The sequence below is a fragment of the Centropristis striata genome, chromosome 3, assembly GCF_030273125.1.
Source record: "Centropristis striata isolate RG_2023a ecotype Rhode Island chromosome 3, C.striata_1.0, whole genome shotgun sequence".
Classification (NCBI taxonomy): Eukaryota; Metazoa; Chordata; class Actinopteri; order Perciformes; family Serranidae; genus Centropristis; species Centropristis striata.
In genome coordinates, this window is record NC_081519.1 from 43,105,062 (window position 1) to 43,126,703 (window position 21,642).

At 39.4% G+C, this 21,642-nt stretch overlaps 1 protein-coding gene across 1 annotated transcript in view; it reads right to left on the reverse strand.

Annotated features, from left to right (window-relative positions):
- Positions 1-21,642, reverse strand: part of chd6 (chromodomain helicase DNA binding protein 6) — a 162,897-nt gene that overhangs the window by 36,749 nt on the left and 104,506 nt on the right. The window contains exons 13-29 of the mRNA XM_059330328.1: positions 21,222-21,465; positions 18,090-18,266; positions 16,817-16,960; positions 15,602-15,700; positions 13,679-13,835; positions 12,974-13,184; positions 11,831-12,026; positions 11,002-11,166; positions 9,918-10,097; positions 8,641-8,751; positions 7,173-7,375; positions 4,492-4,572; positions 4,232-4,350; positions 2,811-2,970; positions 1,617-1,706; positions 945-1,048; positions 482-611 (exon numbers count right to left, since the gene is read on the reverse strand). Coding sequence (XP_059186311.1) covers positions 482-611; positions 945-1,048; positions 1,617-1,706; positions 2,811-2,970; positions 4,232-4,350; positions 4,492-4,572; positions 7,173-7,375; positions 8,641-8,751; positions 9,918-10,097; positions 11,002-11,166; positions 11,831-12,026; positions 12,974-13,184; positions 13,679-13,835; positions 15,602-15,700; positions 16,817-16,960; positions 18,090-18,266; positions 21,222-21,465 — 2,571 coding nt within the window. The remainder of the gene's footprint in view (positions 1-481; positions 612-944; positions 1,049-1,616; positions 1,707-2,810; positions 2,971-4,231; positions 4,351-4,491; positions 4,573-7,172; positions 7,376-8,640; positions 8,752-9,917; positions 10,098-11,001; positions 11,167-11,830; positions 12,027-12,973; positions 13,185-13,678; positions 13,836-15,601; positions 15,701-16,816; positions 16,961-18,089; positions 18,267-21,221; positions 21,466-21,642) is intronic.

The window sequence follows — 21,642 nt, forward strand, 5'->3', positions numbered from 1 at the left end:
TCACCTAGAGGTAACCTCACCTGGCGGTAACCTCACCTAGCGGTAACCTCACCTAGAGGTAACCTCACCTAGCGCTAACCTCACCTAGAGGTAACCTCACCTAGCGGTAACCTCATCTAACAACAGAAACACAGAGCTAATGGAAAAATGGCGTCAGGGAGACGAAAAAGCTGAATATCTCAAAAATAAAAAGAGAGGGAACCATGAAAGTCACATTGAGTTCGGCTTCATAGAAGCAATGGACAATGGGGGGTCGCCAAAGTTACAATGGTAAAAATGTGGGTCCCTCAAAAGAAAAATGGGAACCACTGGTTTAGGGTCTCAAACTCCCCGAGACAAACCTTTTTAGGAGTGTTGACCTTTTTAATCTCCAAAATTGAATCAGTTCATCACAGAGTCTAAGTGGACCTGCGTAAAAGACAATTCTCTACGTTATCAACCTGTGTGTGTGTGTGTGTGTGTGTGTGTGTGTGTTGTCTACCTGTCTGTCAGGTCAGATGCTCCCTCTCCTCCTCCTTGTTCAGCAGTCAGCGCCGTCACGTCCGGCATTCCCACTCTCTCCAGGAAACACAGGTCAGCATCCGCCCGCATGGCGTTGTAGCGCTCGTAACCTGTTCAATAACACACGGAAACCAAAAAATTGTGTTTATGAGGCGGCCATGTCTGCAGTGAACCGCCTCGCTGTGAAAACCTCCTGATGCTGTTTTCTGATCAACACGCCACACAAACACAAACAGCAGATGGCGAATCTGTGACCTGACGACTTCTAAATCTTCTGGACAGATTTTTAGAAAAAAAACTGCTGAAAACAAAAATCCCTCCATCATCTTTAAATCACATGAAAAACAATGATCGACTGTGCTCATGCAAGCTTTCACATATAAGAAGATTGAAGTTAAAAATGTCTGTGTGTGTGTTTGGTGAGTTGTTTTGTGAGTCCTCACCGTGTTTGTGGACCCCGATGAGGAGAGACTTGTCAGCGTCTGCGTCCCACCAAGTCACTGGGATCTCGATGTAGTCGATGTCAGGGAGCGCCACCTCCAGTTTACTGTCAACACAAACACACACACAAACAGACACACAAACAATCAGTCAGAGCTGTGAGACGCTCCGGAGTGTCGCAACACTTTCAGCCTCATCTCCACATTTTCAGCTTTCTGCTGGTGGAAACAAGCAGGAAGGCAGAAACATGAAATGAGTCAATAAATTCAAGGTTCATACACTTTTTCAGTGGTCGAATTCAAGCACTTTTAGTACTTTCCAGGTCCATTTTCAAGCTTTTCCAGGACCTTACAACGGTTGTTAGTTGCCTGTTTTAGATGAGTTCTTACATGCTTAAAGGGGTAATTTCACTAAACCATACCGACAGCGATGGTTTTACACTTTTAACAACCAAAAGTACAGTTTACTAATCTCAATATCCACCCATCCATTTTCTTCTGCTTATCTGGAAAATCCAGCGTTAAAATTTAAGCATTTTCAAGGATTTCAAGCACCCGTAAGAACCCTGAAAATTATTACTGTAGATTTAACATCCAGATTCTGTGTCAAGACATCTGTGAAGCAATCATCTGATCAAACAATCCATAAAGTTTCTTATAATATGAATATAATACCTGGCAGGGATCCCCTCCAGAGACTGAGTGGCAGCTTCACCCAGAACCTCCACCTTCAGGTAGTAGAGCATCCTCACCCTCAGCAGCACCCTGAGGAGACAGACAGAGAGGTTATTTATCCTACAAGATGTCCTGTTTATAGTAGCTCCTTAATTAAACTAACTACAATTATGTAAACTAACATCTAGAGCAGCTCAGCTGCTTCTACCACACCACATAGGGAGAGGAATATATATAAATATATATACTGTATTTAGCAACAGCATCATTAAGAAACCTACATCAGGTCACTAGGAAAATGTTTCAGGGTTTTGGAATAAAACACTAAAACACTTTGATGCTAAAACATAGATACTTCAACCAAAATGTGAATATTTGTATTTGACTACAGAAGAAACTAGAGTGATAAACATCTAGATACACAGGTTACGATTAAATTAAAACACGATACATTTATTACAAACCGATTCGATTCGATACAGTGTAAGAACGTTACGATTTGATTCTACGGTTAATATTTGTTGTAGATATTTTATCGTGTCACTCACAAGTTTTATATTTTATTTATCTTCTGATTCGACATGGAGTTAAAAATCTGTTTTATTGTGGGTCTGAACAACAGAAAGACCACAAAAACATCTTTCTACATTTATAATAAATTTAAAGAAAAATCGTTCTAGAAGCTTTTTTTTGTCATTTCCATCAGTCCCACATGAGGCTGATTATTGCCGAGTGTAGCTTTGATCTGAGTGACATTATTAACATTTTATCTTAATCATCCAACCTAATACAGCATTGGTTGGTGTTCAGCGGACACAATCATGTTCTGGGATATTAAATAATGAATTTATCACCAGGATCGTCTATATACAGACACAAATAATAGGCTAATAATAAAATAATATAATATAAAGGCAGTTCACATTTAAATACAGAATGCAGGTTGATATTAATGTGCAGCTGTTTGTTAAACAGAGAAAACACTTATTATTATTATTATTATTAGTGCATGTCTACAGCTGTTAAAGTGACTGACTGTGAAAATAAAATAAAATAAATAAATAGTCTTGCTGAAGCAAACAGACGACTTTAGACTGTTCCACAATATTGTCCGTCTGTTTAATCCTGTATATATAGATATTTATATATAGATATATAGATGTATATATTAGAGTTATTAGAGTGTGAACTGACTTGTTGCAGTGCTGTTTGAGGTGTTTCTTGTAGCTCTCGTCCTGCAGCACCACCTCGGGGTTACAGTGGACCAGCCAGTCTGCGTTCTTCACCTCAGGAACATTCAGCTGGTTCTTCATCTTCTTCCCTTTCCGACCGCGAGGAACCGGAGCTGATAAACCTGGACAGGGACAAATAAATCACCTCAGACAAATGCTTCAAATAGACTTTATACATACATGACAAGATACTAAACAACAAAGTGAAAAACAAAGCGGGGAAAGTAAAAAGTCTACTGTTTGTCCTACAAAAGCTTGAAGTCAATGGATGAATAGTTACAGTTAAAGGGAAACTTCACCAATTTTACACTTTGAACTGATGGTCTGAGGCTAAACTAGAGAATATTAGCAGAAACAAACCCAAATCTCAGACCCAACTGTTAGCAGCTGTTGCATTGTGGGTGCTTTAGGGATGTGAATGTAGATACGTGGAATATCCTCCAAATATATATATGAATATCGTCGTTTTTTTCATTGTTTTTTCCTCCTTTCCTCTCCTCACGTTGTGCTGTATTTCTTTTCTTTCATTCTGTCTCCCTGTCCTGTCCACCTCTGTCATATTATATGTGTGTTTTAAGTATATGTTTAGTATAGTACTTGTTACTTTGTGCAATGACAATAAAGGAAAATCTGACTCTGATCTGACTCGGACTCTAAAAAAAACTCTGTTTCTGCAGCATTGATTTGGTGCAATATGTTACAGGAATGCAATGCTATATCTGTGGAGCACTCTTTCAATGCTAACTGAAGTATGAGATCATCGGCTAACATCACAGTGCAAGTTAACCCTCGGGAGTCCAGGAGAACGTAACACAACATAAAAACGAAGCAGCATGGAGCCCTGCTGTCAGCTTCTCTCTAAATATGTCCAATTTAATGCATAAACCTTTTTTTCAGCAAAGCTAAAAAAAAAAAAAAACACCTTCAAGTGTAGGTTTTTTTTTTTTTTTGCAGAGATTTTTCTAATTTTGCAGTGTGCATTCATCATTTTTAATGCAATCTTTTGTGTTTACTGTTTTTATGTGTTTTTTGTAAAAAAAATTGTGTGTTTTTTATATTTTTAAAAATATTTTTGTGTTTTTAGTTTATATGTGTTTTTTGTATTTTGTGTTTTTATGTGTTTTTTGTAATTATTTTGTGTTTTTTGGTAATTTTTTGTGTATTTATTTGTTTTTTTGTAATTTTGTTGTGTTTTTATGTGTGTTTTCTGTAATTATTTTTGTGTGTTTTTTGTGTTCAAAATGTTGATCCAGTTAGTCAGAATGAATTAATAATCAGGTCATATAGGTGAGGTTGTGCTGAGAACAATGATACCGACACGTCCTGGTAAAGACCTTTAAATGGTTCATACAGACAACATAGCCCCAGACTGAAAATGCTAACCGGAGTGGTTGAGCAGCGTCTGGTCCTGGCCTTCCTTGGACGGAGTGATCAGGTCCCAGATGAAGCTCTTGATCTTGTCGTCCCCTTTGTAGTGTCTGAGGCAGTAAACCAGCAGAGCCCTGCACAACACAACAACACAGAGATATTTAAGATTCGCATGTTTTTTGTTGCGACAGCCGTGTTGCCAGGTTGCTTGTACACTCCTTTTAACTCATTGTGGACCAAAGGAGGATAAAGGTATAGAGAGCTTCTGTCCTCACCTGCAGATCACCTCCATGTCTCTCTCTGCCAGGTGCCACTTAAACCGACCGTGGTTCAGGATGTCCTTCCACCGTCCCCAGCTGGACAGAAGAGAGAGGATAGTCAATATGTAGATATGGAACAAACAATTAATACTAGTAATGTTATGATACTATATAATATACAAGGAGCACACCTACAACAAGCATTCCTTTACAAGTATTTATTTATACAGCAACCTATGACCTTTAACCTCAAAATGTGTGTGTGTGTGCGTGTGAAAAATGTGTATCTGGAGGAATGTGTGCGCTTACGCGCGTGTGTGTGTGTGTGTGCGTGTGTGTAACTGTAATCACATCAAAGGATCAAAGGCGACCAATCAGAGCAATCAACAGAATTAACTGCCACCAACTGCCAATGTACCGTAATAGAGGTAGACAGACTGAAATTTCTGGCCTCGAACAGAAAGCATTTTTGGCAAAACCATAATACCTATCATTGATCCGACTTCACTTTGAGCGTCCTGAGTTCTTCCTGAACGTCTACATATGTTTTTTTTAAGAAAAATGAAAAAATAGCTTTGTTAGAGGGATTTAAAAAAAACTGTTACATCTCCCTTTTTCAGAAATCTTGTTGCATTTTTAATATGGGAGCCAATGAGGCTGTTGGTGGTGTTGGTGGATCATCTGTGCGTCCTACGCCCAAACTATAACTCTGACAGCTTTACCAGAGGATTGTGAGGGAGAAGACTAATTTTCCTACGTTTCTATATATAAATTATTTCTGTAGAGTGGAATTTGCGGCCTGGAGCGCAGTTTTCAAATTTATTTTTTGACAGTTTTTTCTCTCCCTCTACACTCTGGCGATGATGTCACACACTGTGACACGGACATTCCGTGCAATACACACCCATTATAATCTCAGAATTTCTCCAAAAATGATCATGGTCATTGAACAGGGATTGATAAAAAACTATATGACCTATCGAAACGTGGATTAATACACCGATACACAAGACTTGTGTCTACTGTTTAAAGTTTAAATGGAGTCTCTAGGTGAAATTATGCCGGAGAAGTAGACGTTTAAAAATCTCCAATTATTGTTCTTTTTCGCTCATTTTTTGCAGGGCAGACTTACATCGCGAAAAATTCATATTCCGTAGAGAAAAGTAATAGCACACCGATCCCGATCAAACCGCACGTTTTGATATATAATTTGTAGTTATATAGTAGAGGGACGAAATTGTGTCCGGAAGAGGAAGAAGAAAAAATCCACAGTATAACAGTAGTGCTCGGTGCCCCGTGAACCTAATAAATAAATACATATTTTCAGCTACAACATAAACAGTCTGTGATCACAAAATAAATAATTATTCTCTTCACAGTTTTCAGGAGAGGAGAGGAAACGAGGAGAGTCTCTGTTGTATTTCAGCTCATTTATGTTGTTGAGGCTGCAACAGACCAAGCATGTAAACAAAAGATATAGAAGCTTTTTATTGGACTGAGTATTAGTAAACTGTCATCACACCAGGTCTCTATGGCTGCACGGTGTGAGGACAAATAAATATGTTCATACTGTTTAGAGAGAAATGAAAAAGAGTGTGTTATAATGTAGTTTGTCATGTATTTTACAGCAGGCTGTCCAAGGACGAGAAAGTGTCAGCTCCAACATGTCAACCTGTCAGCATGTCAGACATCTACGGTACTAAACATTCAGTTTTTTTGGGTCATGTTTCAGCTGTCTAAATGTTTCCAGATAACTTGGGATAAGAACTATTTCTTTCTGTTCTGTTTTACTTACTGCAAATGTAACTTCTGAACCCCACACGGCATGTTTTATTTAAGAAAAACTGGCTAAAATCTGAACATTTTCTGAACTAATGGTGTGTGATGGATGCTCCCATCAGGAAAAATAACAAACTCTAAGTTTTAAAATAGTGATATTTCATAAAAAAATAACTTTATTCTATCTCTCATTTATAATTTTGCTCAAGATAAACTGTTTGCACTAACAACATTCTGTCAAAAAAAATTAAAATTCTGCAGCCTCAGGGTAACAGAAAAATCAGTGAATTATAAAATCCAACTTGCTTTTTCAATAAAGATTGATGGCATTATAACAGGAGGAGAGGAGAGGAAGCAAGGAGAGGAAGCAAGGAGAGGAAAGGAGATGAGAGGAGACAAGGAGAGGAGAGGAGACAAGGAGAGGAAACAAGGAGAGGAAAGGAGAGGAGAGGAGACAAGGAGAGGAAACAAGGAATGGAGGAGAGGAAAAAAGAAGAGGAGAGGAGAGGAAAAAGAAGAGGAGAGGAGAGGAGAGGAAATAAGGAGAGGAGAGGAGGAGAGGAGAGGATACAGAGGAAACAAGGAGAGGAAAGGAGGAAACAAGGAAAGGAAAGGAGGAGAGGAGAGGATACAGAGGAAACAAAGAGAGGAAAGGAGGAGAGGATACAGAGGAAACAAGGAGAGGAAAGGAGGAGAGGAAACAAGGAGAGGATACAGAGAAAAGGAGGAGAGGAAACAAGTAGAGGAAAGGAGGAGAGGAGTGTAAATATTAAGTTCTCTCTACTTTCTAACCATGGCTGAGCTGTTTCTATTGAGGTGCAGGACTTTTATATATTGCAGTTAAAATTAGGACACAGTGAGGAAAATGTGAAGAAAACAAACATAAAGTAATGACTAGTGAAGGTTTCGGGTCGTACCCGAAGATCAGCAGGTTCTTCTCCACCCTGAAGCACTCGGCCCGGAGGTACCGCCGGCTGCGTTCGCCGAGTCGCCGAGTCCGACACGGACGCTCCTCCGAGTCGCTGTCCAGCTCAGAGAACTCCATCAGCTCATCGTCCTCAAAGGAGTTATAGTGACGAGTCTGTTTCCTCACACGAGGAGTATCGATCACCAGAGACTCCTGGTAGAGAGACAGGGAGTTACAGTAACACTCTGATTCATTCATTAAGGAGGAGAGAAGAGGAGACTAGAAAATTTCCTCTGGGGAAATTGTGAAAGGGCCACAGGGGCTACTGCCGGTGTGTGTACACTATGATGAAATTCTTCAAGATTTATAACAATTAATACTAGTTACCTGTGTGTGTGTGTGTGTGTGCGTGCATCTGTAACTGTAATCACATCAAAGCATCAAAGGCTTTGCGGTCGACCAATCAGAGCAGAGCAATTAACGGAATTAACTGCCACCAACTGCCAATGTCCCGTAACAGAGGTGGACAGACTGGAATTTCTGGCCTCGAACAGAAAGCATTTTTGGCAAAACCATAATACCTATCATTGATCCGACTTCACTTTGAGCGTCCTGAGTTCTTCCTGAACGTCTACATATGTTTTTTGTGAAGAAAAATGAAGAAATAGCTTCGTTAGAGCGATCTAAAAAAAACTGTTAAATATGCCTTTCTACAGAAATCTTCCTGTGTTTTTAATATGGGAGCCAATGAGGCTGTTGGTGGTGTTGGTGGATCATCTGTGCGTCCTACGCCCAAACTATAACTCTGACAGCTTTACCAGAGGATTGTGAGGGAGAAGACTAATTTTCCTACGTTTCTATGTATAAATTGTTTCTGTAGAGTGGAATTTGCGGCCTGGAGCGCAGTTTTCAAATTTATTTTTTGACAGTTTTTTCTCTCCCTCTACACTCTGGCGATGATGTCACACACTGTGACACGAACATTCCGTGCAATACACACCCATTATAATCTCAGAATTTCTCCAAAAATGATCATGGTCATTGAACAGGGATTGATAAAAAACTATATGACCTATCGAAACGTGGATTAATACACCGATACAAGAGGAGAGGAGAGGGAAAATAAATCCCTCCCTTGTTTACTCTTTTCCCAGTTTGGAAGCTTTTCTTCTCCTCCCTTCTTCATCTTTGTGTTCTCTAACTTGGATCCGATCCATCTTTCATCCTTTCAGCCTTATGTTGCTCCTCCTCTCCTCCGTTACTCCTTCGCTCCTCTTTCTAACTGCTTGTTTTTACCTTTGCAAGATGAAAGAACATCTCCTATTCACTCGTTTAATGTTTTTGTTCCCTTTTCTCTCACTTTATTGTGTTCATTTTATATTTATTCCCTATTTCCTTATTCTCTATCTCATCTCTTTTAAATCTTTTTCTTCTTTTCCTCCTCCTCCTGTTTCATTCTTAAAATCTTCTCTTCGTACCTTCTCAGATTTGGAGTCGATCTCCACCTCAGCGATTTTGGCCCATTTCTGCCAGAAGTTTGGGTCGTCCAGAGAAATGTCTGTTCTGTTACCAGAAGACACGAAACTGGCCTGAGGAAAGAAAAAACAGAGAGGAAAAGAAGTCAGATTCTGGTTGGTGAATGATTTTTCACAACTATTTAGTATCTTCACATTTGATCTTGATGCCAAAATATTCCAAGTATTCAGCTTTTCCTCCAAAAAGTCTCTAAAAAAACAGCCTTTAGACTTCTATCTGCCAAAAAAAGGCCTTCACTGAGACAAGTTCCCACAGAAGATGATTTAAGACAGGGGTCTCAAACTCAAATTACCTGGGGGTCGCTGGAGGCAGTGAAAATGACTTAAAAATGACACAAAATGACCAAAAAAGACACAAAATTATATTTTAAAAATACACAAAATTATTTTAAAAATACACAAAAACAAAAAAGAAACAAAATTATTTTTAAAAAAGATACAAAATTACAAAAAAATACACAAAATTACCAAAAAAAAAAGACAATATTATTTAAAAAAATACACAAAATTATTTTTAAAAAGACATAAAAAGAGTCTACACAAACGTCAGAATTTTCAACGTTGTTCCAAGCTCCAAGTTCAGACTTTCAGTGAAAATTGAACACAACATAAGGCGTTATGGTAAGAACGTATTAGACCCGCCTTCAAAATACAAGCAAACACATGTAGCTTTCAAAATAGTAGCACATGGATGTGTTAGCAGACACAAAACGACAAAAAGACAAAGAATTACCAAAAAAGACACAAAATTATTTTTAAAAAGACACAAAATGACCCCAAAAAAGACACAAAATTACTAAAAAAAAGACACAAAATATTTTAAAAAAGACACAAAATTACGAAAAAAAGACACAGAATTATTTAAAAAAGACACAAAATTATTTAAAAAAGACACAAAATTACCAAAAAAGACACACAATTATAAAAAAAACCCCACACAATTATTAAAAAAGGACACACAATTATTAAAAAAAGACACACAATTATTTAAAAAAAGACACAATTATTAAAAAAAGAAACACAAAATGACTGGGGAGTATGCCCCCGGACCCCCATATTTATTTATTTAAGTTGCTGTTGCACTACTGTTTTGTATACTGAGACTGTTAACAGTTTTTAAATGGTATAAACAGGTAGAATGAAAAGGATAAAATGGCCCAGAACTAATAGATGTATTGTAGTTGTTATGGGTTTATAAATAGATGAGGTTTTTTTTGTACCTTAGCGAAGGTGGAGCCCTTCCCTTCACTCTGGATGGTGATGGTCTGGGTTCTCCTCTGGAGGATCTGGTCGATATCTTCCTCACAGAACTTGGATCCCTCGTCCTCCTCGTCCATCAGCGCTCCGTACGCTCCTTTCTTCAACAAATCCTCCACCTCCAGCTTAGAGAGCTGCTGCACCTGCAGCAACAACAGCCACACACGTCACAACAAACACTCTTATTAACTCTATAACTAACAGCTCTAACACCAGATCAACTTGCTTTTTCAATAAAGATCGATGGCATTATAACAGGAGGAGAGGAGAGGAAGCAAGGAGAGGAAACAAGGAGAGGAAAGGAGGAGACAAGGAGAGGAAACAAGGAGAGGAAACAAGGAATGAAGGAGAGGAAAAAAGAAGAGGAGAGGAGAGGAAACAAGGAGAGGGGAGGAAACAAGGAGAGGAAACGAGGAGAGGAGAGGAAACAAGGAGGGGAGAGGAAACAAGGAATGAAGGAGAGGAAAAAAGAAGAGGAGAGGAGAGGAAACAAGGAGAGGGGAGGAAACAAGGAGAGGAAACGAGGAGAGGAGAGGAAACAAGGAGGGGAGAGGAAACAAGGAGAGGATAGGAGAGGAGAGGAGAGGAGAGGAGACAAGGAGAAGAAACAAGGAGAGGAGAGGAGAGGAAATAAGGAGAGGAGAGGAGGAGAGGAGAGGATACAGAGGAAACAAGGAGAGGAAAAGAGGAAACAAGGAAAGGAAAGGAGGGGAGGAGAGGATACAGAGGAAACAAGGAGAGGAAAGGAGGAAACAAGGAAAGGAAAGGAGGAGAGGAGAGGATACAGAGGAAACAAAGAGAGGAAAGGAGGAGAGGATACAGAGGAAACAAGGAGAGGATACAGAGGAATCAAGGAGAGGAAAGGAGGAGAGGAAACAAGGAGAGGATACAGAGGAAACAAGGAGAGGAAAGGAGGAGAGGAAACAAGGAGAGGATACAGAGAAAAGGAGGAGAGGAAACAAGTAGAGGAAACAAGGAGAGGAAAGGAGGAAAGGAGTGTAAACATTAAGTTAAGATGTTTATCCGTATCTAACGATACTCTCTCACCCCGTTCAGGCTTCCTTTGCGGTTGATGTCCTGCAGGACGGCTTTGTCCAGCCCCAGCTTCAGACTGGCCTTATCAAACATTTCCCTCTCGTAAGAGTTCCTGGTGATCAGCCGGTAGACTTTCACCGCTTTGCTCTGTCCGATGCGGTGGCAGCGAGCCTGGGCCTGGACCAGGAAGGAGAGGTTAAATATAATGATGGAATAATGGAAGAATCTGATGCATTATTACTGTGATTACAGTCAGTGAGTTTTATATGAATGGCACTTTACCGTGTTGTGTGTGGAAGGTCCCTTTAATTACTTTTGTTGGTAATTTTGTGTCTTTATTAATGTTTTTGTGTCTTTTTTTTGGTAATTTTGTGTCTTTGACAGCAAGTTTTTTCAATTGATCATAGTGACTGATAAGAAATTTCAGGCTGCACTAGAATTAATTATATATATATATATATATATATATATATATATATATGTACACTGCAACTAAACGCATTACAAAACACTTCATATTCCAAAGGAGTTTTTCATCAACAGAAACGATGATTACTTTTTTGGACGTGCCTCTCAATTTTGCAAATTTTTTACTTTTATTTCATATAAACTGTTAAAAGATTCAGACCCAGAGTCAGAACACTGAGTGCTCACTTCATTATTTGAGGCAGATTTGTCCTTTGATGCAAGCTTCTTGTCAAATATTGCCATTTTCCCAAAAGACACAAAAGTGCCACTCCATAATAAACCAGTAACAGAGCACCAAGTTCAGTCAGAAGAGACATGATTGTTCTATCACAAGAACAAAGACTAGAGGCTGCTGCTGGTTCTTGTCTCCTACCTGCAGGTCGTTCTGAGGGTTCCAGTCCGAGTCGAAGATGATGCAGGTATCTGCTGCCGTCAGGTTGATGCCCAGCCCTCCGGCTCTGGTGCAGAGCAGGAAGACGAAGCGGTCAGAGTCCGGCTTACAGAACCTGTCGATGGCCGCCTGCCGCAGGTTCCCTCGCACCCGGCCGTCGATGCGTTCGTACGTGTAGCTGGAAGAAAAAAACACACAGAAACGTCCATTTACCTCCATCTAACTTCTGTCAAATGCTGCATCACATTAGCCGTGTTTCCTTTAGACCAGGGGTCTCAAACTCGCGGCCCGTGGGCCAATTGTGGCCCTCGTGACGATATTTTGTGGCCCCCACCTTGGTATGAAAGTTTAATGTGAGTTTTATATGAATGACACTTTACCGTGTTGTGTGTGGAAGGTCCCTTTAATTACTGTTTTTGGTAATTTTGTGTCTTTTTTAATAATTGGGTGTCTTTTTTGGGTCATTTTGTGTCTTTTTTTTTAAATAATTTTGTGTCTGTTTTAATAATTGTGTGTCTCTTAATAATTTTGTGCCTTTTAAAAATAATTGTGTGTCTTTTTTAATAATTTTGTGTCTTTTTTTTAAATAATTCTGTGTCTTTTTTGGTCATTTTGTTTATTTTTTAAGTAGTTTAGTTTTTTTCTGTCATTTTGTGTCTTTTTAAAATAATTTTGGGTCTTTTGGGTCATTTGTGTCTTTTTTTAATAACTTTGTGTCTTTTTTGGTAATTCTGCGTCTTTTTCTGTCATTTTGTCTCTTTTTTGGTCATTTTGTGTCTTTTTTGGGTCATTTTGTGTCTTTTTTTTAATAATTGTGGGTCTTTTTTTGGTAATTTTTGGGTCATTTTGAATCTTTTTTCAGTCATTTTGTGTCTTTTTTTGTAATTTTGTGTCTCCAAAAGTCTCCAATAACACCAGAAAAAGTCGCTGGATTTGTCTCCAGTCGCTTTTTTGACAAATAGTCTCTAAGGGGGTCTGAAAAGTCACTAAATATAGCAACAAAGTAGCGAAGTTGGCAACACTGCTTCACCGGCTTTTACAAATGGCGCGTGTTGTTGACCCGCCTCATTCTGGTATTGGGCTGTAGTGGAAACAGCCTTATACTCTCCATTGACGTGTCCTCACCGTCTCTGGATGAGGTAGTCCTCCATGATGTCCAGACAGCGGACCATCTGGGAGAAGACCAGGACTTTGTGTCCTCCTGCCAGTAGTTTGGGCAGCAGCTTGTCGATGAGCACCAGTTTCCCGGCGGCCTGGATCATGGCCTGCAGCTGGAAGTCCAGAGCGTCTGGACTGTGGTACTTCCTGAAGCTCTCCAGGATCTTCTCCTCCGCTCCTGGACCACAGAACACAACAGGGACATTATGTTACAGTCATGGCTGTTAGAGGATCAGTTTTATTGTTGGTCGAACACATGTTACTGCTGCAAAGTGTAATTAGAGACTGTTAATTAACTGCTCATTATAACTGATGTGTCATTAAATAGGAGCAATTACAAACAGGGAAGAACAAGGTCACTGTGTGTGTGTGTGTGTGTGTGTGTGTGTGTGTGTGTGTGGGTTATGTCCAGTTAAACCGGTGTGGTCCTCACAAACAAGGGTTTTTTTCTGATTGTGTGTGTGTTTATGGATAGTGTCCAATTTGATAAAATTAGAAGTGATCAGATTAAGTCTATGAGGTCATTTCTAATATTTATCAGCACGTTCTCTCAGTTTAAACAGCTAAATTAGAGCATTAGAAAAGAATAGTTAAATACAAACACTTTCTAATCACAGGAAGAAATGTGTGATTGAGATTATTAAATACGTGTGTGTGTGTGTGTGTGTGTACCTGTGATCAGGTAGGGGTGGTTGCAGCACTTGCGGAGCTCCATCATGGTGTTTATGAGGTTGGGCATGTTGTGCTGGTTTGCTCCTTTAGACAGGAAGGAGAAGTTCTTCTCTAGGATGGCTCGGTAATATTTCTTCTGGATGTTGGTCAGCTCCACCTGCAGCAACACCACCAGGAGAAACATCACAATTATTGGACTATAGAAGGTTGGTTATAAGGTACGTCTGTTGTCTGATTTATCCACTTTGTGTGTAGTTATTTAACGGTGATTGCACTATCGAAGGTGGAATATCGGGCAATACCAGACCCATCAAACTATACAGATCTTGGAGAGATTGACGGCCCTGGATCGATCCAGAGACCAGTATGGACATTATGGATAAGATGGTTAGCTGGAAATTGCATGCTGCCACTATCTGGCCTCCCCAAAACAGTTCTGGCTCGAGGCTGTTACTGGATAATAAATTCCCCTGGATGTGCACTGCAGTGAGACGGATCTTCTCTACTAGACACCTGTTGACTGTCTGCTGCTGTCTGGGACCGAAGCAAGGCTGTCTCCATAGCAACCGCTATGTTATCGCTTTTTGACACTCAAGCGAGCTGAGACACGGACTGATTAGGTGAAGGGCAAAGGCGGGTCACAGGCTTACAAACTAGAACTCTCACACAGATACAAATATGCAAACATACCCCGTTTTTTTTTAAGTATACGTTTGGACGGGTTGATGGTAAATGTCGTTGCACTAGTTAATTAGGGCCACGGGGCAATCGCACCGAGCACTGGCCCCCAGTGCTGCACTACTGTTATACTGTGGATTTCTTCTTCTTCTTCCTCTTCCGGACGCAATTTTGTCCCGCCACTAGTTAAATTATATGTCAAAACGTGCGGTTTGATCGGGATCGGTGTGCTATTATTTTTCTCTACAGAATCCGAATTTTTCGCGACGTAAGTCGTGAAAAACTGCCCAAAGTTTTGCATTGAACTGAATGGGACGGGCGACAAAAAAATGAGCGAAAAAGAACAATAATTGGAGATTTTTAAACGTCTACTTCTCCGGCATAATTTCACCTAGAGACTCCATTTAAACTTTAAACAGTAGACACAAGTCTTGTGTATCGGTGTATTAATCCACGTTTCGATAGGTCATATAGTTAGGTCAAACTTGTCTTCTCCCTCACAATCCTCTGGTAAAGCTGTCAGAGTTATAGTTTGGGCGTAGGACGCACAGATGCACCACCAACACGCACCAACAGCCTCATTGGCTCCCATATTAAAAACGAAGGAAGATTTCGGTAGAAAAGCATATTTAACAGTTTTTCAGATCGCTCTTACGAAGCAATTTCTATATTTTTCTTCACGAAAACCATATGTAGACGTTCAGGAAGAACTCAGGACGCTCAAAGTGAAGTCGGATCAATGATAGGTATTATAACATTACTAGTATTAATTGTTATTAATCTCTGAAGAATTTTCTAGTTGCACATGTTACTCTGTGCAATGACAATAAAGGCTTCCGATTCTGAGATGCTGTATTTGCGTGTATAAACACAATAATATAATACAATTTTATAGTTTCCTCTTGCTCTGAGGTAACACTGCCAACCACTTGGCTAATATATTGGATTTTATTTCAAAATGTAATTTAATTTATAACTTATTTGTGCTTAGATATGATTAGATAAACTATTATCATGTGTCTCACATTCTCAGACTAGTTATTCTGATAAAAACTTGATTTTTAAAATAGATTCTGTTACTGCAGACACATTAATGAAGCTTTTGTTCCATGTTCCAGAAATAATTCAGCCAAAATGGAAGAAAGTGGCATAAAAGTTGTGTGTTATTTAAACGTACAAATATGAGACAGCTGAAAAGAAGCAATAACTTAATATCTGTGATGTTTTATTTTATCACAGCCTGACCTCGATGATGGTTTCTTCTTTAGGCGCCAGGTTTTTCTCCACGTCGTCCTTCAGCCTCCTCAGCATCATGGGCTTCAGGATGGCCTGCAGCTTCTTCACCTGGTGGAGAGGAACAGGAGGAGGAGGAGGAGGAGGAGGAGGAGGAGGAGGAGGAGGAGGAGGAGGATGGAGAGAAATGTAAATGAGACATACGCAAAGCATCTTCCTCCCTCTTTATTTACATACCAAGAGTGTATTTAGAGATCAAATATCTCTTTTTGTGTCTTTATTGGTCATTTGTGTCTCTTTGTGTCATGTTGTGTCTTCTGTGGGGTTTTTTTGGCCATTCCGTCTTCTCATTTTGTCTTTTTTTAGTCATTTTGTGTCTTTTTTTTGTCATTTTGTTTCTTTTTTTGGTCATTTTGTGTCTTTTTTGTCATTTGTTTCTTTTTTTGGTCATTTTGTGTCTTTTTTGTCATTTGTGTCTTTTTTTGTCATTTTGTGTCTTTTTTCAGTCATTTTGTGTCTTTTTTTAGTCATTTTGTGTCTTTTTTTGTCATTTTGTTTCTTTTTGGTCATTTTTTGTCTTTTTTCAGTCATTTTGTGTCTTTTTTAGTCATTTTGTGTCTTTTTTTGTCATTTTGTGTCTTTGTTTAATCATTTTGTGTCATTTTGTGTCCTTTTTTAGTCATTTTGTGTCTTTTTTTGGTCATTTTTTGTCTTTTTTAGTCCTTAAGTCCAACATAAAATGTGATTTTGAATCTTTTTTTAAACTTTCAAAACACCATCATACTCAATAAAGAATTTTAAACGTTGCAAATGTGACCAAAGGTGTCAAATCTACCATATAAGAGGGTTCCATCCAGTTCTATCATTTGATACTAAATCTATTTGAGCTTGTCTCCAGTTTTACTTGGTATATCATCATCAAACTGAAACTGGCCTCATGGAGTTTACAGCCAGAACTTTAGAGGTAAATGTACAGTAGGGCTCCACGCTGCTTTGTTTTCTAGTCTGATGGAGGCAACAAGTCTGGATTATTTGGAGCTTTTGGAGACTCCGCAGGGTTAAACTCTGCCACACTTCCTCTTTATTTCCATACCAAGAGTGTTTTTACAGATCAAATATCTCTTTTTGTTTTGAGAGAAGAACACAACACCGAGACAGTGAAAAAGATGATGAAATATCATGTTGTTGTTGTTGTTGTTTTCCTGAAAACATCTTCTCTCAGCGTACCTGTTCATCTGTCTTCAGGTCCCCGAACTCCTCCAGGAAGGTGCTTTCTGAAGGAAACTGCAGCGGCTCCAGGAAATTCAACAGGCTGAACAACTCCTCCACCGAGTTCTGCAGAGGGGTTCCTGTCAGCAGAACCTTGTGTTCCTGTTAGAAAAAACACAGACAGCTTGTTATTTTTATTTAAAAATAATCACAAAAACACATCACACAGAACCTGCTGCAGCTAATTTATTCACACTGAACTGAAAAATGATCCCATGAGGGTTATTAAAACAACTCTTACTCCAAGAAAGAAGGAGCACCAGAGGAAACAAGATGAAATATAAAAGTTATCTAACTCCTGCAGCTATGTCGAACATAAAAACTAAATCTATCGTTATTGGGTCAAAGTATCTGCTGCGTGATGAACCTTCCCTGGTATTGGAAATTAATAACATTCCTCTTGAACAATTTTATGATAGTCATTTTGTGTCTTTTTTTGGTCATTATGTGTCTTTTTTTGTCATTTTGTGTCTTTTTTTGTCATTTTGTGTCTTTTTTTTTTTTTGTCATTTTATGTCTTTTTTTCGTCATTTTGTATCTTTTTGTAGTCATTTTGTGTCTTTTTTTTTGTCATTTTGTCTTTTTTTTGTCATTTTGTGTCTTTTTTTTTAGTCAATTTGTGTCTTTTTTTAGTCATTTTGTGTCTTTTTTTGGTCATTTTATGTCTTTTTGTCTTTGTTTAATCACTTTGTGTGGGTTCTTTTTGGCACAATTGTTGATCAGCATCTAGCATGGTCAAAACATATTGATTATATTGTTAATAAAATGGGGTGGTTATGGTAAAAAGAGTGTTAAAAATTATACCCCAAGATATCGTCAAGCAAGTTACAAATGCATTCGTTTTGTCGCAGCTAGATTATTGTTTTCTGATTTGGTCTCGTGCTTCAATGAAAGATTTAAACTTAAATTGCAAGTTGCCCAAAATAAAGCAGCACTCTGTGTCTTATAGTGTTCCTATAGAACAAATGTGACACATGAACTTGCTCAGGAATATTATTGTAAATAAGTCTCCAAACTTTTTGTATTGTCTTTTCTCACGTCAGTGGAGTCTGGAGTGGAACCCCTTCTCACTTTATATTTTATTAATAAGGCCGGGACTCAATTAAAAAAATTAATCTAATTAATTAGAGGCTTTGTAATTAATTAATCGAAATTAATCGCATTTTAATCGCATATAAATATTTGACCTGAGAACAGTGAGAAGTAAATAAAGCTGCTGCATGCTACTGACCAGGTTCATGAGTTTGAGTCCCTCCAGCAGTTTGCAGTTCCTGTTCTTGAGGCGGTGAGCCTCGTCGATCACCACGCAGCGCCAGTGAAGCTTCTTCAGCTCGGGACAGTCGGCCATGATCATCTCGAAGGTGGTGATCACCCCGTGGAACTTCAGCACGCCGGGGATGGTGTTACCCTGAGGAACATCACATTAGTCCATATGAGACCAGAAGAACTCCACCACTCTCTAACCAGAACAGATGACACGGTTAAAATACAAAAACAAACAATATATCCACAATAATTCTTCCTGACTGATCATTCATCTTCATGTTTAACCCATTTAGGCCTAAAATGGCTTGAAAAACTGCCTGTAAAACCTCTGGGTGATTTTAAAATAACCCCTAAAACATGAAGTTTTTCTGTAAATTCAACAGAAGTGTCAACTCTTCTACTAAATAATAGGATTTTCAGCCTCTGTAGCAGATAGAAATGAAATTCAGAAATTTAGCTATATGAAGCTTTCATGAGAAGTTTATTTGTCCAAACCTCCAATAGTTGTTTTTTTTAAATCAACGTGTTGCATTGCGACACTTGCACATGTATTCTCATTTTGTCTTTTTTTTTTGTAATTTTGTGTCTTTTTTTAGTCATTTTGTGTCTTTTTTTGGTCTTATTGGGTCTATTTTTGGTCATTTTGTGTCTTTTTTTAGTCATTTTGTGTCGTTTTCATCATTTTGTGTCTTTTTTTGGTCATGTTTGTCATTTTGTGTCTTTTTTGGTCATTTTGTGTCTTTTTTTGTCATTTTGTATCTTTTTTGGTGATGATTTCAAAGTTCTGAAAAGTCCCATGTTGCATTGCGACACTCCCACATGTATCCTGATGCATTTCATTGGCCAAGAGACAGAAAATAGGTGGAAAAAACTACAAATACTACAAAACCACGTATCCACTTTCCCAGCTTTAATGAGAAGTTCTATGTATGAAGTTCTATGAGTAGAATACCACAGCAGCGCCCCAACAGGTTTTAATGGTAGAAATGAGGTAATGCTTTCCCGCCACAACAACGTCTGCAGATCATCTTGTAACTGGGTCATGACTTCTAGAAAGAGACTTCACACTGGAGCTTTCTTAATGTACCTTTTGGCTTTGAGCATCAAAAGCAGAATGCATCTAGTTCCATTATATTTAAGAGAAAATACGACCCGAATCTCCAACACTGCAACCAAAATAATCCAGACTGATAAATAGCACTAACTGTAAAAGGGAAAAAAAAGTGTATTTCTGGCACGAACTGTCCCTTTAAACGTTAATCAGAAGAAACAAAATAAACCAAATGTAACGCAGCCACAGAACATTTGAACTGTGGTGAACTCGCTTCATTGAGATGAACCTGAAGCAGAATGAAAGAGTTGTTCTGGTTCCCCTCGGGGCTCGTTGGAGGGATTTCCTCACTAATGACTCATTACAGCAGAAAGAGGAGAGGCAGCTTTCTAAAAGAGAAGGCTACAATTAAACCGCTTCAGGGATGAAAGCAACAATTATAATCATCATCCATTTATCTGCCAATCATTTCTCTGATTCACTGCTTTATCTGAAAAATATAAGAGAATTGTAAAAAATAAATAAATAAATAAAATGTGATATTGAAAAAGTTTGTTTTGTGCTCCAACAGTCCAAAACCCAAAGATAAGATAATGAATTGCTTCAATAATTAATCTATTAAAGTAGGAAATGAAAGACATTTGACTAATAAACGCACTGACTAATCAATCAGCGTGTTTACATGCACAGTTTAATCAAATTATGCTTAAAAAAACGATTTTGGCGTCTAATAGGACTTCTGTCCTTGTCCCAGTTTACATTCAACTGAGAAAATCTAATAACTGACGGGAACGTGTCCTCCTCCTCAAAACTGGGTGGAGATATGCTTCGTTTCAGCAGGTTAATATGGCGCCTTTCTGTTCACCTCAGTTAGACACTTTGTGCCGTCGCTACTGACCGGCAACCTGCTAATGTGACTGACTAATGTGTGACTGGCTAATGTGACCGGCTAATGTACAGCCGGCTAATGTGACTGGCTAATGTGACCGGCTATTGTGACTGGCTAATGTGCGACCGGCTAATGTGACTGGCTAATGTGACCGGCTAATGTGACCGGCTAATGTACAGCCGGCTAATGTGACTGGCTAATGTGACCGGCTAATGTACAGCCGGCTAATGTGACTGACTAATGTGTGACTGGCTAATGTGACCGGCTATTGTGACCGGCTATTGTGACTGGCTAATGTGCGACCGGCTAATGTGACTGACTAATGTGCGACCGGCTAATGAGACTGACTAATGTGTGACCGGCTAATGTGCGACTGGCTAATGTGACCAGCTAATACGACGGACTAATGTGCGACCGGCTAATGCGACCGACTAAATGTGTGACCGGCTAATGCGACCGACTAAATGTGCGACCGGCTAATGTGAGACCGGTTAATGTGCAACCGGCTAATGCGACCAGCTAATGTGACCAGCTAACGTGCGGCCAGCTAATGCGACCGGCTAATGTGCAACCAGCTAATGCGACCGGCTAATGTGTGACCAGCTAATGTGACCGGCTAATGTGCGGCCGGCTAATGCAACTGGCTAATGCAACCAGCTAATGTGCAACCAGCTAATGTGCAACCAGCTAATGCGACTGGCTAATGTGCGGCCGGCTAATGCAACCAGCTAATGTGCAACCAGCTAATGTGACCCGGCTAATGTGCGACCGGCTAATGTTCGACCGGCTAATGTGACCGTCTAATGTGCGACCGAAATGCAACCGGCTAATGCAACCAGCTATTGTGCAACCAGCTAAAATGACTGGCTAATGTGCGACCAGCTAACACGTTTACATGCACTTCAGTTGTCCAGTTATAGTCAGATTAAGGCAATAATTCGTTTTTTTCATGTGTCATGTAAACGTTCTGATTAACACTTTAAAGAGAAAACAGCTGGAAAACAATTAAACATCACAGACAGATTTAATTTAACAGCTTCGGAGCGTTTCCTTCTAATTTCATGTGCATGTGAGGCTCTGTAGCCGCTCTTTCTGCATGTATTTATTAAAACTAACACAGCTGACTCCCTCTCTGACCCGGTGGAACCATCCAGTACCTGCGGGTCTCTGTAGAACATCTCGTACTGCAGGATCATCTGGCGGCTGATCTGCGAGCCGTGGTACACGATGACGTTCATGTGCGTCCACGTCCTGAACTCCCTCTCCCAGTTGGTGATGGTGGAGAGCGGGGCGATGATGAGGAAGGGCCCGCGGATGCCCATGCTGAACATCTCGTAGAGGAAGGTGATGGACTGGATCGTCTTCCCCAAACCCATCTCGTCCGCCAGGATGCAGTTTTTCCTAAGGAGAGAGAAAAAACACAGCATGAGAAGGAGAGGCGGCCACGATCAGAAAACACAAGAAAACACATCCTCTGAAGCTAATTAGTACAAAAATCTGACTAATTAACTCAGTGGTATTTGTGTAAACATACTCGTCTGTTGATAATATTTTGTTATCTTTATAAGAAGTCTGTGT